Source organism: Notechis scutatus, chromosome 13 (assembly GCF_049901735.1).
Source record: "Notechis scutatus isolate UNSWTSFEM ecotype Mainland chromosome 13, rNotScu1.2, whole genome shotgun sequence".
NCBI classification, from domain to species: domain Eukaryota; kingdom Metazoa; phylum Chordata; class Lepidosauria; order Squamata; family Elapidae; genus Notechis; species Notechis scutatus.
In genome coordinates, this window is record NC_142021.1 from 9,067,776 (window position 1) to 9,094,279 (window position 26,504).

The following is a 26,504-nucleotide window of genomic DNA, read 5'->3' on the forward strand; positions in this document are numbered from 1 at the left end:
ATTGGATGATTCTATCCCCTTTCATCCCACCAGGAAAATTTTAGAGTCAATTCTTCTTCTCTTTCTGAACAAAAGCTCATGTGGGAATGTTCAGACTTGCTCAAAATCAAACCCTCCAGATCCTTTCTCATCATCATGATGAAGGAATAGGAGATGGAAAAGTGCCTACCATGCAGACTAACCAGGTTTAGCATGGTATTACACAAGCCAAGTTGCGGGGTCTTAGCTGACTTGATTAAAAGTTGAACCCCTGATATATTTTTCATGCTGTCCCCTCAATAGGAGTCTCAGAATTAAGAAGAAAATGAGATAAAAGTGTAGGAGAAGAGCAGGCAAAGCTGGGGGGGCAAAGTTAAATGTGTCATCAGCTTAGAATCCTTATGCTGCCACAAATGACCCACAAGGTTGCAAGATTAATGTCAGGCACAAAGGATCAATATCATATTTCAAGTTGTAGCACAGGAGAGTTGTTCAAGCCTATACACAAAAATCTAGTCAAGTAAAATTCAAATCTGAATTGGTACCAGGTAAGGGTCAACAGAATTCAAGGGTGGTGGTGGACTTGGGTCATTTGCAACAATGTAAGGACTCTAAGCTGATGACACATTTAACTCAAGCTCTACTTGCTCTTCTCCTATAATGTGATTTCATTAAACTTGAATCACAATTCAGTTGATTAAAAGGGGTTAATAAGATGGCATCTCCTATGTTTTCTGGCTATTAAAATATTGATTTGGGAAAAAAAAACATGGAGGAAAGAAAACAGCATTCAGGGTTTAGAAAAATTGCTTTTAAAGAGTTTCTGGTCCACATTTTTATCTAGTCCAAACCAGTTAACCAACACTGTGGCTGGATTGTTGTTGTTTTCCCTGATCATTACCCTTTGATCATATGATTGTCATTTCCCTGCTGTGTTTATCCATCAATGCAAACTCTGTTTATAACAAATGTCAGAACGGCAAGCCCAGGGGGGACTGTTCCACATTCTTATTATTATTATTTTTACAGCTCTCAGAGTCACGGATTCTGTTTGTTCTCCTGCTGTTAATATGATGTGAGCATTCGGGAAAGAGGTTTACATCCTGCTTAAGGATTGTCCAATAAATGCAGCTGTGCAAATTGGCAGTGATATCCATACAAACTCAAATAAGGGGAAGATGAAAGCCATTTCCCTGTCTTGTATTTTATCTAAGATCAAGCTGTAAGAAAAAAGCCTCAAGCCATAAAAACTTGTCGTTAAATGATGGAATGGAATGCGTGGGACAGACCTTGGAAGACTGGGCAAAATGTCATTGCCAAGAAAACATTCAGATAAGAGACTGCAGGGCCCAGAGCTGCATAATGGGTGGAGAAAGAGACTCAGAAGGGACCTTCCCTAGTTTCTCAGGCAGTAAAGAGATGGTAGGTGGGAAAGATGTACTTATGGAATGGTCAGATTAAGAGACCGCATAGCCCTCAGATGCATAATGGGTGGGGAAAGAGGCTGAGAAGGTACCCTTCCTAGTTTCTTGGGCTGTAAAGGAGATGGCTGGAATGGTATGTGAGAAAGGCCTTGGGAGACCAGGAGAAGAGAAGCTCCCTAGAGAATGATAAGAGACAGCATAGTCCACAGCTGCATAATGGGTGGAACAAGAGACTCTGAAGGGACCCTCCCTAGTCTCTTGAGGTGTAAAGGAGACGGCTGTAAGGGTGAGTGGGGAAAAACTTGGGAGAGGGAAGGGAAGAGATGCTGTCTAGGGTATGGACAGATAAAAGTGGGCACAGCCCAAAGCTGTACAACGGATGAAGAAAGAGGTTGAGAAGGGACCCTCCTAGTTTCTTGGGCTGTAAAGGAGATGGCTGGAATGGTATGTGAGAAAGGCCTTGGGAGATCAGGAGAAGAGAAGCTCCCTAGAGAATGATAAGAGACAGCATAGTCCACAGCTGCATAATGGGTGGAACAAGAGACTCTGAAGGGACCCTCCCTAGTCTCTTGAGGTGTAAAGGAGACGGCTGTAAGGGTGAGTGGGGAAAAACTTGGGAGAGGGAAGGGAAGAGATGCTGTCTAGGGTATGGACAGATAAAAGTGGGCACAGCCCAAAGCTGTACAACGGATGAAGAAAGAGGTTGAGAAGGGACCCTCCCTAGTTTCTCAGGCTGTAAAGGAGATGGCTGGAATGCTATGCAGGAAAGACTTTGGGAGACAAAGGAAAAGAGAATGATAGGGAATGATAAGAGACAGCATAGCCCACAGCTGCATAATGGGCAGATAAAGAGGCTCAGAGTTTTGGAGGGCTGTACAGGAGACAGTGGGAGACCTGTAGTTTCGGACTTGCAAAATTGCATTAATGTAGCTTTATAGTAAAGTACAATTAGCTTTATAGTAAAGTACAATTAGCTTATTGAGTTATGTTTCCTGCCTGGTCCTGTCTAGAAAGGCAAACAGAACTTAGGCAATTCATTCATTGAGTTGGGTATTGGCCTGTTCTCAGAACAGAGATCACCCACCAATCTCAGCTTGTTGTGTGTGTCTCTTTTGTGTTAGCCACAAAGAATCATCAGGTGTTTTGATCAGCTACCTTTTCTGTTTTTCATCTTTCCAGGCACCGTAAAAGAGGCTATAAGTCCCTCACACTCACTTCCTACTGCTCACATTTTATTCAACAGAGGAAAAAGGATAACATTTTTTTAAAAATCATGATGAGATTATTGGGGTAGGTGTTCTCCTTTCAACCTCCTGTTGGGGAGGATGAGTTGAAAGCCAAAATAATGGTGCAGAAAAAAAATAATACCCGAAGAAACCCTGTTAAAAATAAGTAAGACCTTTCTAGGACTTTGACTTGACTATGAATGTTGGACAAGTGGTGTTGTACAAGTTAGGTGAGTTTGACAGAACAGAGTTAGCTTAACCCTATGAAAATGTGGAACTAAATATAACCCAGTCTGAATTGTTGATGCTCCAGAATAGATTGCAACCGAGTTTTATGAGTTCTCTTTTGATTTTCTGGGGAAGCGTTGGAATCTTTTGAATTCTAGCTAAATATCCTTCCTACGAGATTAGTGTTGGCAGCTGTTACATCAAGTTGTATAATTCTACACAAAGATTTCAGGCTCCCTTTTATTCTGCCTCCTACATGCACACACCTTCTCCAGTGTTACTATTGTACAATGCTAGCCTGGTTTTTTTAATCCCACTACCTCCGATGTAAATTATACGTTGGTCTTTATAATATCACACTGCTGCTTTGAATAAGTTAGGAGGGGGGGGGAAATGAATGGAAATTGCTTGAATACACAGAAAGGATGATTTGCTCACATTACCATTAAAATGTAATTTTAGATTCTGCATTGTTAGCAGAGTGGTTTTTTTTGAGTGTGTGTGTGTGTGTGTGTGTGTAGTTTGTAAGCATTCCAATGGCCTTGCTTTTGAAGGAAGCTGTGGCATCGACCTTACCATGTGTGGAAAAGCTAGCAATGATTCTGTGGTTGATTTCAACTCTCAGAATGAAGGGGTGGAGGAAAACCCACATGCCTTTATAGAAGACCCAGTCTTTTGGGCAATTACCTAAGTAATGGGACGTGATCGTTCTCCAAGTACGATCCTCACCAAGTTCTCTTTAACTAGATTTGTTGAGATGAACGGGATAGAATTTCAACCGTCAAACCGGTTCCAATTAAGAATGAAGAAAACCTACCTGAATCTTTGCTGGTAAGCAAGTAATACTCAGCATTGCACTATAAATTAGGTACGTGGATCTTTTCATGACATATTTTGGTCCCAGAGTGACATTCCAAATATTGGTGGCCCCAGAGTTGTTTTGAGACCAGGGTTCAATTTTAGGAGGCTGAAGCATTCCACAACCATCTTCAGATCTACAAACAACACCCCATTTTGTTTCTTGAGACTTGGGCTTCCTATCCCACCTTCAAGCCCAACTCATTTTGAGTACCCTCCCAACTCTAGCATCTTTGGGGGATCCCAATAGAAATGCAGGAGAGCCCAAATGTAACCCATTTCATCCTGCATGATTTAGAACAGGGGTCACCAACCTTTTGGACCTCAGGGACCACCAAACTCATAATTTTAAATCTTAAGGACCAGAGACCCTGGGAAAATTCCCAAAAAGGTCTGCAGGAAAATTCCCCACCCCGTTTTCCTACCGATCGATCATTGTTTATTTGGGATTGCAGGATACCGTCTCCAGTTCCGTTCTCAGGGGGGGAGAGAGAGACTTTTGGCTTCATGCAAGGAAAGCAGCAGAAGCCTTTCTCTCTTTCTCCCCCAAACTCTGCCAGAAATGAGTCTTTGTGGGACTTGTCGCACCGGCACAGACTCTTGGAGCAGGAGGCCTTGCAGGGTCCCAAAGACTCATTTCTGGTGGAGTTTGGGGCAGAGAAAGAAAGATTTTGGCTGCTTTCCTTGCATGCAGCCAAAAGCAGAAGAAGAAAGAAGTGGAAAGAAGCAGACCGGTGGCTAGGCCAGGCGCGTGGGGCGAGTGGGTAAGTTTCCCCCCCTCCGCCCTTTCTTCCCTCCCCTCACTACGTGTTGTTCACAATGCAAGCAACGCAAGCCTTGTGTTTCCTGCAGGCCATGTGGGCGGGGCAGCCTTGTGTTCCCGCGCAGCCTGGATTAATTGCTTTGGGGGTGACATTTCTCTGTGGACCACCAAAATTTTCTCACGGATCACCAGTGGTCCCCGGCCCATTGGTTGGCGACCACTGAGTTAGAAGACTCTATGTGAAGATAGATAAACCTGGATGCCTACCCCAGAGTCATCCTGTGATGGATGCTTCTGGGAAAACCAACCCCCTTTCAGGGAAATTGTGTACCTTTGCAAGCTTGCGTGACTTTACAAGACCCAGAAGATAGATGCAATTATGGATATACGCTGACATCGCAAGACTGAAATGAAACTCCATGGTGTCTGCAGAGTTTCTCCTGAAGGTCTTACAATTCTACGGCATTTTGCTTTGGCAGACATATTTTCAGGAGCAAAACGTTTGCCCTTCTGCTCCTCAGACCTTAAGGAAATAGAACTTGGTGGGTGGGGTGATGATGAACTGGATATGCTGACAGGCCAAATAATCTTAAACGGAAACATTCTCTGAAGGCATCGGCTCTCAGAGGTTCCTCTTTTAAAGAAATAACCTAACCAACAAGGGGTGTCTTTCTTAATAATCACAGACAAGTTGCTAGGTTGTTGGATTTTTAAAGAAAAAAAAAAAGCAAAAAAGCTTTGCATTATTCCATCATATATATTGGAAGTATGCTGATGCTAATCCATATGGTAGCCTTTTGCCATGACTCCCAAAGGACCTGCAATGAAGCTCTGTAGAAAGATTATTAAGCAAAGATGCTTGGGAGTGCTTTCAAAGTTGCTGTTGTGTTTTTTGCTTTTTTTTTTTTTTTAAAGCCGGCACATCTGTCTTGCATTAAAGTTTCCATCCATCCATTATTCCTTGTCTGGCCTTTGGGTGCTTTGGAAAATAGCTTGACCCCTTCCTCCTCTCTGTGGCAGCCCCTCAAACATTGGAAGGCTGCTCTCCTGTCTCCCCTGGTCCTTCTCTTCACTAGACTAGCCAGGCCCAGTTCCTGTAACTGTTCTTCATATGTTTTAGTCTCCAGTCCCCTAATCATCCTGGTTGCTCTTCTCTGCACTCTAGTTTCTAGAGTCTCAACATCTTTTTTATAGTGTGGTGGCCAAAACTGGATGCAATACTCTAGGTGTGGTCTTACTAAGGCTTTATAGAGTGATCTTAGTACTTCCCTTGATCTTGATTGTATCCTTCTGTTAATACAACTTAGGATTGCATTAGCTTTTTTGGCGGCTGCTGCACACCACTGGCTCATATTTAGCTGGTTGTCCACTAAGACTCCAAGATCCCTCTCACAGTTACTGCTATTGAGCCTGGTTTCACCCAGCCTATATGTGTGCTTTTGGTTTTTCTTGCTTTTTCTCTACGTTGAATTTCATTTTGTTAGATAGGGCCCAGTGTTCAAGTCTGTCAAGATCTATCTGGATCTTGAGCCTATCTTCTAGGGTGTTGGGTATTCCTATCAGCTTAGTATCATCTGTAAATATGATACAGTCCCTTTCTATTCCCTCATTCCTCATAAAGGATCGAATGCAGTTTTTTTTTACATAAGGTAAAGTTTTCCCTTTGCACATACGTGCTAGTCGTTTCTGGCTCTAGGGGGAGGTGCTCATCTCTGTTACAAAGCCAAAGAGCCAGCGCTGTCCGAAGACGTCTCCGTGGTCATGTGGCTGGTAGGACTAAATGCTGAAGGTGCACAGAACACTGTTACCTTCCCACCAAAGGGGTCCCTATTTTTCTACTTGCATTTTTTATGTGCTTTTGAATTGCTAGGTTGGCAGAAGCTGGGACAAGTAAAGGGAGCTCACTCCATTACATGGCGCTAGGGATTCGAACCGCCGAACTGCCAACCTTTCTGATCGACAATCTCAGTGTTTTAGCCACTGAGCCACTGCGTCCCTATCTTTATACACACAAACGTGAATTAACGTGGGTTCTTTCTGCCCTTTCTTTAGTATTGGGGCAGGCACATTGGGGGCTAATCTTTTTAATCCAGATTTAGGGGCAGCTCAGGGTCTCAAACACAATGGACCATACTGGAGAATGTGACTAACATTGCATCAAGATTCAGTCTAGAAATCAAACATGATCCGGTCAAATCTCCCCATTCAATAGAATTTTTGAATCCAGGCAAATGTATTTTACTGGATTAGCTCAGGAGTCTCCAAACGTGGCAACTTTAAGACCTCTGAACTTCAACTCCCAGAATTCCCCAGCCAGCCAAGCAACATTTCCAAGTCTGATATATTCTGGTGTAAATTCCTTGCGCCTTTATTTATCCATTACCGGTAATCCTCGATTTACAACAGTTCATTTAATGACCATTCAAAGTTACAGCAGCACTGAAAAAAAAAGTGACGTGACCGTTTTTCATACTTACAACCCTTGTAGGATCCTCGTGGTCATGTGATTAAAATTCAGACGCTTGGCAACTGGCGTGTGTCAGGGCTTCATTAGTTACTTGCATTTAAATCATGAGTCTCTAGCTGGATTTTCAAAACTTAAAGGTTTATTAGGAGTAAACATGCCGGCACTGCCTGGGTGTAGTCGTTTCTGAGGCACATCATTCCTTGTTACCCTTGACCCTGGTTTCCCCCACCCCTTCCTGGGTGTATCATAATTCATATTCTCCAATGGGACACTTCCATAGCCAAGAGTCATCAATCATCTTCTCCAGTTAGAATTTTGCGTGGCAGAATTCAGTCACCTAGTTACTATCTTTGAAAACATTTATGGAATGCACTTTCGCTTTGCAAGCTGCTGCACTGCTCCTCCCTCCCTTTCTGTTGGCAACTCTAAAAGACCAGAGAAATATTTTATGAGTTGACAGCATGTTCTTATGATGGTTGCAGGGTCCCAGGGTTTTATGATGACTTTGGCAACCTTCTGTTCTGACCCAACAGGAAACAGAGGTAACAGCAAAACCTTGTAATGATTATTTACAAATTCCGTTCCTTCACGGTTAAAAGGCTATTAAAATTAATTGTCTCTGATAAGAACGAGCCTTGCCAAGGTTGTGCAAGGCTGCCAAGAAAACTAGATAAAGTCGCCAAGAAATATTTCAAACACAAAAAGTCTACAAACACAATCTAAGATAATCTGAACGTCCATAAGGCTTGAGTGCAAAAACTTCTTTGCTTCCTGCAAAGAACTCGGGTTTCTCAGCTGGCTTTTATCTCTTAAGGGAGGAGCCATTACCTTGCAGCCTTACTCCCGAGTCACCTGTGTGCTGCTGCAGCTGCTCTCTCCTTTGAGCAGCCCTGCGTGCATGCACATTGAGCACAGGCACCCTGGGGACCTCTTCATCACTGCTGCCGGCTTCCACAAGCTCCGAAGGCAGCATTCTGCTCTCCGATAGTCCTGGCATCACACGCAGGCCCCTCATCTGAGTCCTTGTTCTCCAAGATCTCAGCCACCTGCACCTGCTGCCAGCGAACCACCACACCTTCTGACAAGCAGTCAAAGTTTCATTTAAGTACCATGTTACTTACTTAAGAATGGCAGTGATTCACCTAACAACTGTGGCAAGAAAAGGGCAAAACTCACTTATCAAAAGTCCCGCTTAGCAACAGAAATGTTGGGCTCAGTTGTGGTTGTAAGGTGAGGATTACCTAAAATTCTTGGTATCCACAGTCTTTATTTATTGATTTGTTTTACCATGAGGTCTAGGTATTTCGAGGACTTTGATTAAAACAGCAGGACGGGAACATTGTAAACACAAATAAAGTAATAGCAAATCAATAATTGAAAACTCGTCCAATGCTCCGCAAAATTTCTGTAATCCTGTCGAGCCTGAAATTGGAGCCTTTAAAATTTCTTCTGATGGTACGGTGGGAACCTGGCTTTCTCTAAATGGATCTGTCCTAGAAATTTCTCATTCGGTCTGTGCGGGTCACGTGGGCAAAACCGTACTTCCAACAGGGAGAGAAAATTATGGCCTTTGCAGAGGAATACAGTTTTCTTAAAAGCCTCATGATATTCATTCCTTTTGAGAGCAGAGGAAAGTGATTTGTATCTTAAAGGCCGATGATTTTTATTTGCTGTTGCTGCTGGACTGTACTTTGAGAGGAGGGGAGAGGAATATGTTGTTAAAAGAATGTTTGCTGAGTATTGAACATCAAGAAAATAGATTTTCTATTTTTGAGTTAGAAATGGGCTTTGAGAAATAGCTTCTTTTTCCTCCTCCTCCACCTCCTCCTCTTCTTTTCTCCTCCTCTTCTTCTTCTTTTTCTCCTCCTCCTCTTCTTTTTTTCCTCCTCCTCCTCTCCTCCTCTTTTCTCCTCCTCCTCTTCTTTTTCTCCTCCTTCTCCTCTTCTTCTCCTGCTGTCTTAATAAAGCTGCCAGACAAGGATGTTGGATTATCTAAAAGCAGTCTGCCAAAGTTTGATTGTTCTCCTTTTCCTCTTTTTCCTCCCCCCGCTTCTCCTCTTCCTCCTCCTCCTTTCCTGAAATAGGAAAGAAAAATAAAACTAAAACAGCAGGAAGCCATGAAGTTTGAACCATGGAGTTGCCATTTGGTGTTAAAAGGAAACAGCTTACGTCACAAGATGGCTGATTTGGGGGGGGCACCACAATCCACCTCAGCTAGAGTAGGAAGTGGGGGACTGGGTAAAACCACCACCGAAAATGTCCATTTTTGTGCAAAATCCCTTTCTCATCCACAGCAGTAATTGAATGGATGCCATTCAGTACGGAAAAGAATCATGAGTATCCACGAAGTAGGAAGCAGAGCTTGCTTGCTTTGGAAGCTCCCTAGATAGGTATAAAGGATCATAAGAAACCACTCTATTAAGAGTAGCTTCTTAGAAGTGTGAGATAATTAAAATAAACGAGCTTATCTCCTCTTGCTTCAATATTAAATACATGTTTTGCTGAAGGAGAAAATGTGGAGCAGTAGTTGGCTTGCCTGCCATCTTTTATTAGCTCTGTGCTGAATTCTATTGCTCAGCGGTTGTAAGACAAGGAGGTTTCGTTCCTGGCTATTTTCTGTATTTGGGGGGATGCTTTTAAATAACCTGCCTGTCTCCCTTTCCTCCTTCAAATATAATTGATTGTTTCAGAAAGACAGGAGATTTACTTGTCTTTACAGAAAAGAACCTTATCTCATAAAAAAAAAAAATCCCCTTTCAGGTCAATCTCTAAAACACATCCGGTCAAAGAGGAATGATGTCCTTTGTCAGCATGGTGCAAAGTGGATTTACTATTCTTTCTTTTTTTTTTTAGGGTTGGATTAGCGGTTAAAATATGTGGGTCGTTTTTAAAATCCTTTTTTCCCCCTTGCAATCTTATCTTCTTCTCCCTCCCATTGTGCCAGACTATTAATTTGCCTGATTTATCTCTCTGCTCATAAAACCCTCAAAGAGATAAAGAATGCTGAGTGTAAAATTCTTCAGGAAATATTTCAGTGTTGGCCATGATTAAAGGATTTTCTCTTATAAGGTTAACAGGAGATTGTCTCCTCTCAAAGTCATTGCTGCTCTTCTTCTTCTTCTTCTTCTTCTTCTTCTTCTTCTTCTTCTTCTTCTTCTTCTTCTTCTTCTTCTTCTTCTTCTTCTTCTTCTTCTTCTTCTTCTTCTTCTTCTTCTTCTTCTTCTTCTTCCTCTTCCTCTTCCTCTTCCTCTCCCACCTCTTCTTCATCATCTTCTTCTTCCTCTTCTTCCTCTTCCTCTTCTTCCTCTTCCTCCTCTTCTTCCTCCTCTTCTTCCTCCTCCTCTTCTTACATTTCTTCTTTTTCTTCCTCCTCCTCTTCTTCTTCTTCCTCCTCTTCTTGAATTTCTTCTTCCTCCTCCTCCTCCTCTCCTCTTCCTCCCCCTCCCCCTCTTAATAAAGCTCTTAGATAAGGATATTGGATTATCTGAAAGCAATCAGGCAAAGTTTAGATATATTTTTTTTGCCTCTTTCTCCTTCCCCTTCTCGTCCTCCTCCTTCTTCCTCCTCCTTTCCCCCTCCTCAACTGCAGCTCTTTCTCTCTCTGAAAACTTCCTTCAGAAAAAGCCAAAAAGTTTACAAAGATTCAGCAGAAACACTAAATGCGGCATCCATTAGTGTCAGCTCTAGAATCATATATCTTTGGAAAAAGACAGATTCCCGGTACAAATAGGATCAGCAAGGAAACATTGCAAGATGGAGTGTTCTTGATGGATCCCAGCCATAATTTTCCCCCATTTCAGAACCTTTATGAATGTCTTAGTTATTTTGAGATCTTCGTAGCTTCTCCATCAGATCAAATAGTGAATGCTTTTAAAGGATATAAAAGCTCATCTGAAAAACAGAAATGGCAAAGTTATATTTTTTTTTCCTCTCCCTGGTTAGCAAGAAAGTAATCAGAACTTGAAAACAAACATTTGGAGGCGTTTCTGGAGAACTTTTAAATTCTTTTATTTTTGCCTTTTTTCCCACCTCCAAGTTTGAATTCTGAGAAAGGAGAATCTTTGTAGCTCAGGGTTAAAATGAGTTGGGTGGTTTTCTTGCAGATGTTTCATTACACAAACTAGACCACACCAGCATTGATGGTGTTGCCTAGTTGGGTAATAAAACGTCTGCAAGGAAACAACCAAGCTCAGAGAACACCAAGGACTCCTCAGGTTGAATTCTGCTTATGATCTAAATCCTGCTTTATCAAATATTGTGTTGACGAGGGTCTCCTTTCAATATTTTTTTTAAAATATTAATTTTGATTAATTTCCGTAGACCTTCTCTTCAATCGACTACACATTCCACTTTCCCACAACGTCATGGAAAAAAGGGACTTATGACCATTGCAGCCTTCCCATGGCCACATGACCAAAATATGAGATGCTTGGCAACCGGCTCACATTTATGACAATTGCAGTGATCCCCTTTTGTGACCTTCTGACAAGCCAAGTCAACAGGGAAGCCAGCTTCACTTAACAACGGCAGTGATTCATTTAACAACGGTGGCAAAAGGGTCGTAAGATGGGGCAAAACCCACTTAACAAATGTCTCGCTTAGCCACGGAAATCCGGGGTTCAACTGAGGTCATACGTTGAGGACTTTCTGTATGTAACTGGCCTAATTTTTCATGGTAGATTGATTTTCCCTCCGTAATTTCCTCACGGTCCATTTAAGTCTCCAAAAAAACCACATCAGGAAGGAAGGAAATCATTTCACAAAAGTTTTTTTCAGGTCGGGAAGCCCAAGAAGCTCCGTAAAGTGTCAGAAATAGAGAAATTGAGAGCTATAGTGCCCAAATATGACTTTTTGCACCATCAACACTAAGGTAAAGGTTTCCCTCACACAAAGGGATTGAAACTCAAAGGGATTGAACCTTGTTTCTATTCATTGAGCTTGTTCTTGAAAGGATGGGAGCCAGGGTAGTTAACCTTAATCTCAACCTAGAAGATGCTAGAAGGAGGTTGGAGTCTCCCTTTAGGTATAGAAGCCAACTGGGTGTCCTTAGGCTGGACACAAGAAATCCTAGGCTAGAAAGTCAAAAACATTGCTCTACCAACCTTCATTGAGCCAATGGGGAAGGATACTGTTCATTAAGAGCCGTGATGATGGCACAGTGGTTAGAAAGCAGAATTGCAAACTAACTCACTCACTGTTCACTGCCAGAAGTTCGATACTGACCGGTTCAAGGTTGACTCAGCCTTCCATCCTTTCAAATCCAGTCAAAGGAGAACCCAAATTGTTGGGGGGCAAGATGCTGACTCTGGTACGTCATTCATAGGTAAAGGTTCTCCTCGCAGATACATGTTAGTCGTTTCCGGCTCTAGGGGTTGGTGCTCATCTCCGTTACAAAAGCCGAAGAGCCAGCGCTGTCTGAAGACGTCTCCGTGGTCATGCGGCCAGCATGACTAAGCACCAAAAACGCGCGGAACGCTGCTCCCTTCCCACCAAAGGGGTCCCTATTTTTCTACTTGCATTTTTTTTTACATGCTTTCAAACTGCTAGGTTGTCAGAAGCTGGGCCAAGTAAATGGGAGTTCACTCCATTATGCGGCGCTAGGGATTCGAACCACTGAATTGCCGACCTTTCTGACTGACAAGCTCAGCGTCTTAGCCAGTGAGCCACCACGTCCCTTTACCATCAACACTAGAGACAGGTTTAAAAAACAAACTGCAAAGAGGAATTTTTTTTTCATGCATTTTGAGAATGAAGTAAACAAATTGAATCTTTCTTTTTTTTTCTTTCTTTCTGTCTTCTTTCCTTCCTTCTTTCCTTCTTCTTTTTTTTTTTTTTTTGCAAAGGAAGAAAACTTGAGAAACTTAAGGGAGATTTTGGCATTGAGAAAATGTAGCTTGAATAAATAACTGTTTGTCTTGCATACATAGATGAGTTTGGACTGCTTCCCTTAACGCCCGTGGTTGGTTTAATGCTTTTTTAGGCTCAACATACTGCATTACCATCCATCTTGGGAGGGTTATAAATACGTCTTACGTAACTTAAAAAAAAACCCTGAAGTGCAGGAAGCAAAACTATTAAAGTGAATGAAGCCTTCATTTGCAAATGAAAGGAAACAAGTTTGTCCTTTTAATGATAGAACCACCTCCTCAGGTCTCTCTACATCGATGCCAAAGACACTCGGTTTTCAGTTGCACTTAACCTTGGATGAGGGGGCAGAGGGTGGCACTGAGGGTGGCACCAGTATTTGATTTCATTTGATTTTGGAGCTGAGGGCACCAGGGGAGCAGTGGATGGGACCCCATCTTTCAGGAGATCTTCAGCTAAGGTCAAGGGTGAAAATTGCCCCTGCGAAACCTGAATTAGGCCCCATGAGATTTGAGGATTTATATTTAGAAAAAAAAATCTGGATGTTTTGCATCTAATAAAAGTAGCTCCTTCCTGCCTTCCTCCTTCCCACCCTTTGTTTTCGTCTCTTCCTCCTCCCTCCTTCCTTTGCTTTTCCTTCCTTGCTTCCTCCCTCCCTCTTGTTCTTCCTTTCTTTCTCTTCTTCCCCTTCCCTTGCTCTCTTCCTCCTTCCTTTTTTCCTTTCTCTTTCTCCTCCCTCCCTGGCTCCCTCCCTTCCTTTCTCTTCCTCTTCCACCATCCCTCCCATTCTCTCTTCCTTCTTTCCTTCCTTCCTTCCTTCCTTCCTTCCTTCCTTCCTTCCTTCCTTCTCCCTCCCTTGCTCTCTGCCTCCTTTCTTTCTTGCTGTCTTTCCCCTTCCTTTCTTCCTTTCTCTTTCTCCCTCTCTTGCTCCCTTCCTTTCTCTTCCTCTTCCACCATCCCTCCCATTCTCTTCCTTCCTCTTCCTTCTCCCTCCCTTGGTCTCTTCCTCCTCTCTTTCTTGCTCTCTTCCTCCTTCGTTTCTTCCTTTTTCTTCCCTCCATCCCTCCCACTGTCTCTTCCTCCTTCATTCCTTCTATTCTTCCTTCTTCCTTTCTTCCTCTCTTCCATTCTTCCTTCTTCCTTTCTTCCTCTCTTCCTCCTCCCTCCCTCACTCTGCTCCTTTTCCCATTCCCTTTTCTTCTTCTTGCCTCCCTCGCTCTCTTCCTCCTTCATGCCTTTGCATGTGGATTAATGGACACTATTTCCCCCATGGTATACTACTCATATGCAAATCATCATGCAAGATGTATGGTGAAAACCCTAGTAGACAGCAAGCAAGAAACGACTTGCTCAAGAAGAGATTGGACGGTCATTAGTCCTGAAAGGCATAAGGTATCTTGCGCGGGCAGGGGGTTGGACTGGATGACCTCCAAGGTCCCTTCCAGCTCTGCTATTCTGTATTCAAAATTAAACATCTCCGAGTTCCCTTCCAGCCCTGTGATTCTGTGTTCTAGGACATTGCATTGCACAGCCCATCCTCATCTTCGAAACCCTACAGTCATTCTAGCTACAGTCATTCTCAACCACCAGTTTTATCCACTGTCATGTAACAGGCGTAACTTTTCCTACAGGTCTGGCAGTGTGGCGGGAGCATGGAAGTCCTGCCTTGTTCCCGCGTGGCTCACATTGAGCGCACCAAGAAACCTTACAACAACGACATCGACTATTACGCAAAGCGCAACGCCCTGCGTGCGGCCGAAGTATGGATGGACGACTTCAAGTCCCACGTGTACATGGCGTGGAACATACCAATGACGGTAAGGGGAGCATGAGGCCTCTTCCCCACAGGTGGAATGTTCCTGAATTCCACTTATCAGCCAAGATAATAATTAATATTTATTTGTGGTTTTTAACAGCCTCCCTAGACTCAGAAGCTGCTTACTTGGCTAAGGAAGGAAGGAAGAGGGAGGGAAGGAAGGAAGGAGGGAAGGAAGGAGGGAGGAAAGGAGGAGGAAGGAAGGAAAGGAAGGGAGGGAAAGAAGGAGGGAGGGTTGGAAGGAAGGAAGGAAGGGAGGGAGGGAGGAAGGAAGGAAGGAGGAGGAAGGAGGGGAGGAGGGAAAGGAGGGAGGGGAAGAAGACAGGAGGAGGGAGGGAGGGGGAAGGGAAGAAGAGATGGAAAGAAGGGGGAAGGGAGGGAGGGAAGGGAGGAAGGAAGGAGGGAGGGAAGGAAGGAGAGCGGGAGGAAGGGAAGGAAGGAGGGAAAGGAGGAAAAGAAGGAGGGAAGGAAGGAGGGAGTGAGGAAGGGAAGGAAAGAGGGAAAGTAGGGAGGAAAAGAAGGAGGAAGAAGGGAAGGAGGAAGGAAGGAAGGAGGGAAGAAGAAAGGAGAGAGGAGGGAGGGTGGGAAGGAAGGAAGGAAAGGAAGGGAATTGGGTAGGTTGGTAGAACGGGGCTGTAGACCAAGTCAACAGTTGTGTGAACTGGAGAAGAAGCTGGGTAGAATTTGGTTCTGTCTTTTTGTGTTTCCCAGAACCCTGGAGTTGACTTCGGAGACGTGTCAGAAAGGGTTGCTTTACGGCAGCGTCTGCAGTGCCGGAGTTTTAAGTGGTACTTGGAGAACGTCTATCCTGAAATGAGGGTTTACAACAACACCATCACATACGGAGAGGTAATGTGTGAATCTGTTGTTCAATTTTGTGCTAGGCTGGTCTGGTTTGGCTAGTCTAAAGAAAAGAAGAATTAGGAGCGACATGATAGCAGTCTTCCAGTATTTGAGGGGCTGCCCAAAAGAAGAGGGGGCCAAATTATTCTCCAAAGCACCAGGACAAGAAACAATGGATGGAAACTAATCAAGGAGAGAAGCAACCTGGAATTCAGGAGAAACTTCCTAAATGTGAGAACAATGAACCAGTGGAACAGAAGTTGCCTTCAGACGTTGTGGGTTCTTCATTACTGGAGGTTTTAAAGAAGAGACTGGACAGTCGCTTGTCTGAGACGGTATAGGTTCTCCTGCTTGAGCAGGTGGTTGGACTAGAAGACCTCCAAGGTCCCTTCCAGCTCATTCTATTCTATTCTATCATTCTATTGGGGCCTCTCCATAGCTGAAAGGTGCCAGGTTGGAAAAAACCATGTACATGATGGTCCTCATTGAGCAACCAAACTGGGACCAGCAATTTAATCATGAAGCAAGAATGGTCACGCACTGAAGCTGCAACGGTGCTTCAACTTGCCTTCACTTTGCACCTGCCAAGGTCATAAAAGCAAGATTTGGTTGCAAAGTCACTCCCAGAGTTCTTGTGGGGAAACTAGGAGGGGGAAGGGACATTAGGTGTTACTTATAGTCACCCAACCTGCTTTCAGGCCTAAGACAGGACTAGAACTCCCAGTGACTGGCCCAAAGTCACCCAACCGGCTTTCAGGCCTAAGACAGGACTAGAACTCCCAGTGACTGGCCCAAAGTCACCCAACCGGCTTTCAGGCCTAAGACAGGACTAGAACTCCCAGTGACTGGCCCAAAGTCACCCAACCGGCTTTCAGGCCTAAGACAGGACTAGAACTCCCAGTGACTGGCCCAAAGTCACCCAACCGGCTTTCAGGCCTAAGACAGGACTAGAACTCCCAGTGATTGGCCCAAAGTCACCCAACCGGCTTTCAGGCCTAAGACAGGACTAGAACTCCCAGTGATTGGCCCAAAGTCACCCAACCGGCTTTCAGGCCTAAGACAGGACTAGAACTCCCAGTGATTGGCCCAAAGTCACCCAACCGGCTTTCAGGCCTAAGACAGGACTAGAACTCCCCATCTTCTGGTTCCTAGCCAGGCGCCTTAACCATTAGACCAAACTGTCTCTCTAATAAGAGATGCTGCAGAGCGATATAGAGTCACATCAAAGGAAGTGTGTTCCCCGCTCCCACACTCCAGCTGAAAAACACCCCCCATAAATTCAGAAATAATCCTCAAGAGCCTGAAGAAGGAAGTAGGCACAAAGAGAGGAAGCTGCTTTCAACAGGGGAAAAGGCATTTTTGAGAAATGGCCAAGGCAATTTTGACTTGGTGCTGATATTTATGCTGCCCAGCTGTAATTGCTAATCAAGTTATGTGTGTGATGTATAACCAGACAGTTTCTCGCCGGTTGTCTCCTGGAATTGCGATTTGGAAGATAGCTTCCCCATTATTATTTTTATTTTCCTGTTCAAAGACATCCTAATAAAAAACCAGCCTCGTTGTCTTTGGCCTCTTGTCAACGGAGCAACTAAATATACGAGGAAGGATATAAAACATACCGAGAGGCTGTAAAAATATATTTCCCATCCATCGAAACACTCTATATTTTTTTTTATAAAGCCTGGGTCATAAAAACCAAACCAAACCCCAGCACATCTTCACTCCTGAATAACATCCCGTGTGTCGTAAAGCAACACTGGTCCCACTTAAATGCTGGCAGCACATTTTGGGAAGACGAAGGACTCCAGTGCTTCCTGACCTTGGAATTTGTGACGTGCGATGAAACGATATTTTACATCGTCTTTCAGAGGAGATGATTCCAATCGCTTCTTGAGATGCTCATCTCATCGAGCCACGTTTGATCCTGGAGAGTTTTGCCTTATTTATTTAAATCATCCTTCAGTTTTTATTGCACTGGGTGGAGGTGCTGATTTTTTGGGGGGCAGGGGGGAAGGACTGTTGGCTGGGAAATGAGATAAGAAAGCATTCACTTGGTACAATTTGGTTTTGATTTCTGGTTTATCAGAGCGGAAGGAAGCCGGGCACTCGTTAGATAGGAGACAAGAGTGATATCATGGTTTCAGGAGGAGGAGACATGGGTTGAGTCTCCATCCATGGTCCATAACATTGGTCTAACTTCAAAGAGGGAATCCATCAATTACCAAAGTGGTATTTATTTAGTGTATGGCAAAAATGTTTTAGATGTACCTCTTTCTTCTTTTTCTCTCTCTCTCTTTCCTTTCTTTCTTTCTTTCTTTCTTTCTTTCTTTCTTTCTTTCTTTCTTTCTTTCTTTCTTTTTCTTTCTTCCTTCCTTCCTTCCTTCCTTCCTTCCTTCCTTCCTTTTCCAGTTGTCTCTTGAAAAAGCACCTTTGATCTGGATGACTGAGAATCTTGTCTGTCTTTCTCCTCCTCCCTCTTCTTCCTCTCTTTTTTTCCTTTCTCTTTTTTCACTCTTTCTCTCTCTTCCTTTTTTCCTTGTCTCCTTTCCTCCCCTACCTTCTTCCTTTTCTTTTCTTTCTTCCCCCTTCATTTCTTATCTACCCTGGTTTTGATTTCAGGTACGCAACAGCAAAGCCAGTGGCTACTGCTTGGACCAGGGCGCAGAAGATGACAATAAAGCGATCCTCTATCCGTGCCACGGAATGTCTTCCCAGGTAAAAAAAATGTTCTTCTGAAGTCAAGCTTGGCATCCTTAGTCTCAAGAGACAATGGTATCGTGCTAGGAAACTGGCAACTGCCACGTCCTGTGTTGTTTCAATGCTGTGTGCAAAGCTGGAGTGCCTCTCCAGAGCACGAGGCATGAGTAATTCCATATGGAGGATAAACTGTTACCCAAGCAGCAGATCCCCCCTCTCCAAGTCACTGAAATAGTCTAATGGAACAGCAGAGCCAATACGGTTAGTTCCGGCTGCGCCGCAGGAGTTACCAGAACGTGATTGTACACAGTCACGAACTGCTTCCGGGGCTCCAGCCCTGGATTTTGCCTCAAGGTTGATTCCTGAAGCCTTTTCCAATAATAGACACAGCCACAAGGCAGTGGAGGTTTGAAATCAGAGTTTCCCTTCTCCTAGAAGATGCTTCTACCGTTTATCTGCCGTTGGGGCGTAGAGCCCTCTTCCACCTTCAAAACTGTTGACCATCTTCTCCTGTAACCCTGGAAAGGGGCCTTTACGAGGTGCTACCAGCCGGGCCAGCTGGATCAAAGTTTTTTAAGGAGGTATTACTCCTCCCGCACTTTTCCTCACTCCAGGATGCCCAGCTCGGCTCCATTTTCAGTGTCCATTATCTTCCAACTGTCACTTTCCAACCATTCCACTCTACCAGCACTTGGCCTATCAGTCATCGTCAAGCTTGATGGAGACCTTCACTTTTGAGAAGGAGAACCGATTCTCAAGCTATGGAGTTTGAGCATGTTGCAGAAAATCAAATCCAGAAAGCACACACAGATAACTGATTCAGTAGGATTCATTAACTTCTTTATATACATAACACATGAAGTAAATTTACAATACCAACAGCAGATTCTTCCAACGTGGTAGAGGGGAGATTGTAAGCAAGTTTCGGTTAGCAGACAGACTAGTCCAGATTAGTTTCGTTTTAGAGCTGAAGCCACACCCAGACTCCTTCCTTAAGTTTCTGTTTCCAAAAGCAGCCCTCATTGGCTGACCTTGTTACCATGATGTCTCTGCCAGTTCGTGAATATTCTGACATAAATTAGATTTGGGGCTGGAGGTTTAGAAAGGCACCACAAAGTCTTGAGGAACCTCTAACCAAACTAGGGTCGCCTTTGATGTAAAACAGGCCTGAGTCCATTGGCCACAAAGTCAAAACCTCATGGGTTTCGGTGAGGAGGGACTATTTTAAAGAGGCGGGGATTTGAAAAGCGAGACGAGAGCTACATTTCCAAAAGCTCTCTTGTTGCATTCATGGTTGCGGTGGACTTAACCATGATCTTATGACCTTTGCTTTGGTTTCGGTCTCAGCTCGTCCGTTACAGCACCGAAGGATTGTTGCAACTGGGCCCAATGGGATCCACAGCGTTCCTACCTGACTCAAAATGTCTCATAGATGATGGGAAAGGAAGGACCCCCGCACTGAAGAAATGCGAAGATACGCTGAGACCAACTCAGAGACTCTGGGACTTCACACAGGTATGACAGGCATGTCAGAATATATAGCTATGAGGGATACCTATGGAAGAGGGTATTTGTAGCTGAGGGAGGAACTGTGGGATCCTTGGTGCTCTCTGAGCTTGGTTGCTTTCTTGCAGACATTTCATGACCCAAGTAGGGAACATCATCAGTGCTAGAAGGACATGAGGTTTGCATAGAGGAGGAGGACAACGTTGGGGTCCTTAGTGCTCCCTGAGCTAGGTTGTTTTCTTGCAGACGTTTCATGACCGAACTTGGCAATATTATCAGTGCTAGAAAGGAAGGAGGAGAACTGTGGCGCCCTTGGTTATCCCTGAGCTTGGTGATTTTCTTGCAGACATCTCATAACCCAACTAGGCAACATAATCAGTGCTAGAAGGGAGTGGGGTTTGCAGAAGGAAGAAGGAAGTGGGGTAAGGAGGAGAAGAACTGTAGGATCCTTGGTGCACTCTAAACTTGGCTGTTTTTTTTTGCAGAGGTTTCACAACCCAACTAGGTCAATGCTATCCATTTGTCCCCACTCTCTTCTAGCAGTGAAACATTTGCAAGAAAACCACCAAGCTCAGAGAGCATCAAGGACCCCACAGTCCTCCTCCTCCTCCTCCCAAACCCCACTCCCTTCTAGCAGTGATGATGTTGCCTAGTTGGGTCATGAAACGTTTGCAAGAAAACTATCAAGCTCAGAGAGCAACCAAGAAAACCCCACAAACAGAAGAGACAAGGACACAAAGAGAAAGCTACTTTTCCCCCCATAACCCAGCCTACAATTATAAGTGAAGAACTAGAAGAGAAATTTTATTCTGTTCCAGTATTACACTTCCCAAGTCATTGCCAACTTACTGCTTTCCAAATGTGCTGAGATTCCTGTTCCTACAACCACCACGGGAGTTTTTTCCATGGGATTCTGGGAACTTTGTAAAGGCTGAGAATTCTGGGAGCTCAGGATTCTAGGTGTTTGATGGAATTCTGGGAGCTAACATGGCGGCTGAAATGAAATTGGGCTTTTAGCTCTAGCCAGCATGGAGGGTACGACGACAGGAAAGGGAAAACATACATGAAAAAGAACACAGCCACGTGCAAAAATATTCCCCAGCTCGTTCCTATTATTATGAAGAGTCTCAAACAATTTGATTTTTTCCATTTAAGGGAGATAAAGCAATCAGTCATTTTGATTATTACATTTTTATTTTTGACTCCCTTCTCTTGATGCCCCCAAGCAATGCCAGTTCCTAAGAGTAGAATTTTTTGGGGGTTTTTGAAGGAGAAAACTGCAATATTTAACTCTTCCCTCACCTGTCTTTTTTTTTTTTTCATGGCATACTCACTCCGAGGCAGCCTTTTCCTCTTGTTCAATTTTTTTTGAACACACAAAGCCAAGCATTTTAAATTCTTCTCCACACCAGCAAGTAACACTGTGCTCAGGTCTCCACATTCTCCTTTTTTGAAAACCCAATATTCTGCCTATCTCCTCCATTGTCAGCGCAGTCATCCCAGAAAACCGATTTTTCTTTCCCTTCTAGATCCTACAGCGTGCAATTTCCATATTTTGCTTTTTCTTTTTTTCTTTTCCAATTTTCATCTGAGATAGGAGGGTGTTTCCTCCTCACTCCATCTAGTAGCAATTTAAGTGCTATTCAGGTCTGGCTTGCGAATTTGAGAGTTCAGAAGCCTGGGACCAAATATGTTCTGATAATGATCCTTGCGCTCGGTTGCTAAGAATGATGCAGTTCAATGTATCTCTAAATATATTTAGGAATAAATAAACAGGCTGAAGTGTATGACGAATGATTGCTAGAACTGGGCCTGGCTAGTCTAGGGAAGAGAAGGACCAGGGGAGACAGGAGAGCAGCCTTCCAGTATTTGAGGGGCTGCCACAGAGAGGAGGAAGGAGTCAAGCTATTCTCCAAAGCACCCAAAGGCCAGATAAGGAACGATGGATGGAAACTGACCAAGGAGAGATTCAACCTGGAAATAAGGAGAAACTTTCTGGCAGTGAGAACAATCAACCCATGGCACAGAAGTTGCCTTCGGAAGTTGTGGGAGCTTCATCACTGGAAGCTTTCAAGAAGAGACTGGACTGCCCTCTGTCAGAAATAGGGTAGGGTCTCCTGCTTGGGTAGGGGGTTGGACTAAATGACCTACAAGGTCCCTTCCAACTGTGTTATTCTATATTTAATGGAATGACTTGCCTTCGGAAGTTGTGGGAGCTTCGTCACCGGAAGCGTTCAGAAGAGACTGGACTGCCATCTGTCAGAAATGGTGGTAGGGTCTTCTGCTTGGACAGGGGGCTGGACTAGAAGACCTCCAAGGTCCCTTCCAATTCTTATTCTGTTCTGTTTGAGATATCTCACTAGACAGCTACGCTAGGAAGAATGCAGCAACCAGGATGATGAGGGGACTGGAGGCTAAACCCCTCCCCCAAGTCTCTTCAAATCTGTTATTCTAGATTCTAATGATGGTTTATTGCAGGGTCCCTAACCGGTCCGTGGACCGTACGTCCGCGGAACAAGTCTTACCGGGCCGCTGGTTGCTGGCGCCGCCATCTTTTTGGTAAAAAGTGCTTCCGGTGAGCTTTTCCGGTAGAAAGCTCACCGGAAGCACTTTTTCATCAAAAAGATGGCGGCTGCTGCTCGTGAGCTTTTCCGGTAGAAAGCCATTTCTACCCAAAAGCTCACCGAGCGCTAGCCGCCATCTTTTTGACAAAAAGTGCTTCGGTGAGGTCACCGGAAGCACTTTTTCGCAAAAAAGATGGCGGCGCCAGTTGGTGCCGGTGCCGGCCGCAGCGCCCAGCTGATACCGGCACCGGGCCGCGGTGTCAAAAAGGTTGGGGATCCCTGGTTTATTGCATGGAACTTGAATCTAGTTAGGACTAGTCCATTATTTAAGATCCTGACTTGATAATTTTATAAGAAAAGACTTTCAATGGTGTATACGGATCACTTCCCTGCTAACAGGAGGTGCCTATCTTGACCTACCTTGATGGCACCTCTAATTCTTAAGCTCACTTTACGGAAAAATGTGGGACCACTGCTAATTAATTAGATGTAGCTTCTTTTTAAATTTTGCACAACCCTTCCCTCCGTTTGATACCAGCTGGAGGCCAATAATAAAAATGTGAGGGTCAAAAATTGAGGCCAGGGAAAGATCTGAAACACTGTAGACATCATTAGCTGATAATCGCTGAACAATGCTGGGATTTGAGCTTCTTAATCAGGGGTCCTCAAACTTGACAGCTTTAAGACTTGTGGATTTCAACTCCTAGAATTCCTCCTCCAGTCATGTTAGCTCAGGAATTCTGGGAGTTGTAGTCCGTAAGTCTTAAACTTGCCAAGTTTGAAGACCCTTGTTCTTAATGATGATCACCTTCTCTGCCTTTTTATGAATATCTGTGTCAAGATTCTGGCAGTTACCCCAATTAAACCATGAGTCTCGAGCTAAAGTTCCAAAACTTCAAAAGGATTTATTAGGAGTTAACATGTCCAGCATTGCCTGGGTGTAGTCGACTCTGAGACACATCATTCATTGTCACCCTTGACCCTGGTTTTCCCCCACCCCCTGTATCATAATTCATATTCTCCAATGGGATACCTCCATAGCCCAGAGTCATCAATCATGCTCTCCAGTTAGAATTTTGCACGGCATAAACTTCAGTCACCTAGTTACTATCTTTGAAAACTATTTATGGAATGCACTTTCGGTTTGCAAGCTGCTGCACTGCTTCCCCCTCCCTTTTTGTTGGCAACTCTAAAAAGACCATAGAAATGAGTTTATGAGTTGACAATCTGTCTGAAATCTACCTCACCAAATCGACTGTAGGGTTTACCAAAGACCCTTCCATCCTGCAATATGTTTGGGGGCTGATTGGTATTATTTTTGCTTTTCTTTGCCCCTCTTCGAAAAGTATGAAAGCTCACACTCCTTCATCTTCCTTCCTTACAGAATGGCCCCATCATCAACCGAGATACAGGCCGGTGTCTGGAAGTAGAAATGTCTAAAGATGCCAACTTTGGACTTAGATTGGTAGTACAGAGATGCTCGGGGCAAAAATGGATGATCAGAAACTGGATAAAACATGGAAGGCATTGATTTTCCAAGCGTCAAAGTACAAAGGATGTCTCTTCTCCAAATCCCACGTGCTTAATCTCTCCAATGGTTGGGTAGATTAAAATAGGATTCAGACAAAGAAACCAGGATGGCTATAAGAAGAAAGCCAACATACGGTTTTGGGGTGTTATTCTTACTTTTTTTTTTTTTTAAAGGAACAACGTGGATTGGTCTTGTCAATGTCAAAAAAGGCTGATCTAGAGGACACTGATCTAGGACTCGTTCCTCGATAGACTTAGTTGGGTTGATTCTGAAGGAGGTTCAGCCTTTACCTGCCCCGGATCAATCTGAAGTGACTCCAACCTATCCTTGTCTCGTTGGGTGACCAAGAAAGACTTCTCCAAGTTTTCTCGCTTTTCTTTCTGATGGATAAAGGAGAGGGAGAGGGAGAGAGAGAGAAAACTTTGGCTTTGGGTCTCATGGAATTGGGGGTGGGGGTGAGAACAGGGAGGGTAGCCATATTTGGGGTGGATTGGCTAGGAGGGGTGGATCTTGTGCCTCGTTGAAGAGGGTCCCATTCCAGGTGGATTTTGTAGCTTTAAGTTGCTGGCTGGATGCACAACTCCACTTGTGGTGAGCAGACCCCACGTGCCTTTTCTACTGCGCTTCCTATCCTGAGGAACCTGGAAGTCACACACAACTTCAGCATGTCTGATTGACTTTATTTCGAAAGCACCCCAAAGGCAACAACGAACACCCTGTAAATAAACAACACTGCCCTCCCCACACACAAAAAGAACCTGATACACACAACCTGTTTTCCAACAAGTTGACTTGGATGCCGGTTGATCAGAACAGCCCCATCCTTTCTTGCTGCTGAAATTGGAATGAGAAGACGGAGGTTGTGTGTCTTTCAGCCCTACCTTCACATCAACCTGCAGAAGGGAATGCTGGGAGGCGAGAGGTGCTTTGAATTTGGGGGATGGGTGTGTGTGTGTGGGGGGGTGTCTGTCACAGCTGTGATGTTCAAATGGTACCTGCCACTCCAGGGTTAAGGCGCAACTTCTAAGGACTTTCCAAACATTTCCGTCCAGTTGTAATTTTTCCAATGGGTTGGAAGGGTGGCATTCTTTCAATACCCGGGGACTCATCCAATCGGCTGCATTTCATTCATTTGGCATTAAATTTTAATTGACCATATTGATTTTGTCCTAGCAGCATCTGCTTTTTTGGGGGGAGTCTGGTAAGGCTACTCAAGATTTAAGTACAGGTAGTCCTCGGCTTAAAAACAGTTCGTTTAGTGACCGTTTGAAGTTACAACAGCACTGAAGAAAGTGGGTAATGTCACTGCTTATGGAGTATGGGAACAGCTCCATATTACTAATAGGATTTAGTTTAGTTTACTTTATTGTCCTTGCACCACATACAACGAAATCAAACACCATCTTCAGTGCACATCATGATCATGAAAATAAACCCAAACACACATCCTTCACCCTCCACACATTGAACCGGAAACCCCCAACACCACACCAACACTGCACTATACAGCAGAATTCAAAAGAGCGACTGCCCTGGGATAGAAGCTGTTTTCCACCTATTTGTCCTTGTTTTTATTATTCTGTACTGTCTACCAGATGGTAATAGTTCAAAAAAAAAAAAAAAAAGGATTCCCAGGATGAGATGGATCTTTGAGAATGTTTTGAACTTTCTTAAGGCAGCGGGAGCTTTAAAGCTCTTCCAAAGAGGGGTGAGGGCAACCCATGATCTTCTGGGCAATGGCATTAACCCTCTGGAGTGCTTTCCTATCTGTCATGGTGCAATTGGCAAACCATACAGAGGTGCAGTAGGTTAAAATGTTCTCTATGGTACAGCAGTAGAAGGTCACCAGCAGTTTTTCATTCAGTTGTTGTTTTCTGAGAAGCCTCAGGTAGTATAATCTCTGCTGGGCCCTTTTGACCAGGGCTGCAATGTGAGCCCCCCCAGGTCAGGTCCTCTTTTATGGAAACACCCAGAAACTTAAAACTGCCCACTTGCTCCACTTGGTCTCCACTGATAAGCAAGGGCTGGAGGTCTGATCTGTTCCTTCTGCAGTCCACTATAAGCTTCTTGGTCTTATTAGTGTTAAGGACCAAGTTATTGTCTCCACACTACGAAAGCAACTGGTCCACCTCATCGGTCCACTTTGTGAGTCTGAAAAGAAACTTATGTGTTAATAATTTCTTCCCAATGGGCTCAAGGAGTAGACTTGGAGATCATGGGAAGTAGACTTGGCCCTGGCTTCCTTTTTCAGTGATCTCAATCCAAGGACATTGAGTATTGAATGGCTCCTCAGGAACGTTAGAACTTGGGTAGATCCTCCATCTACAGAAGTTCGATTTTACCATCCGCCGAAGAATTCTCAAGGGGATCTTGACACTCCAAAGCAAGAGATTTTCTGCAGAAGTCTTTGTGGGGAAATATTTTTACTCTAGGTCTAAGTGCAGAATTTCCAGGAAAAAAGCTGGGAACCAGGAACCTCCAACTTAAGCTACTGTTCCTGAAGTAGATGCTCAGATGGAGATCAGACGACAGAATAAGAGAGTTAGAAGGGAGCTTGGAGGTCTTCTAGTGCAATCTCTTGCTCAAGCAGGAGAACCTATACTAGTCCAGACAAGTGTGCCCAGTCTCTTCTTGAACATCTCCAGAGATGAAGCACCCATGACCTGCTTCTGTATTTTGAAGAGAAGTGTGATGAACCAGGGTGGGATACAAAATAAACACAGTCACAAAAACCCAG

General features: G+C 44.1%; 1 protein-coding gene across 1 annotated transcript in view; it reads left to right on the forward strand.

The window, feature by feature from the left end:
* Positions 1-24,929, forward strand: part of GALNT9 (polypeptide N-acetylgalactosaminyltransferase 9) — a 114,364-nt gene extending 89,435 nt beyond the window's left edge. Inside the window, exons 7-11 of the mRNA XM_087942946.1 lie at positions 14,442-14,627; positions 15,338-15,475; positions 18,089-18,184; positions 19,514-19,681; positions 23,621-24,929. Coding sequence (XP_087799072.1) covers positions 14,442-14,627; positions 15,338-15,475; positions 18,089-18,184; positions 19,514-19,681; positions 23,621-23,767 — 735 coding nt within the window. The 3' untranslated portion in view covers positions 23,768-24,929. The remainder of the gene's footprint in view (positions 1-14,441; positions 14,628-15,337; positions 15,476-18,088; positions 18,185-19,513; positions 19,682-23,620) is intronic.
* Positions 24,930-26,504: the final 1,575 nt, after the last annotated feature.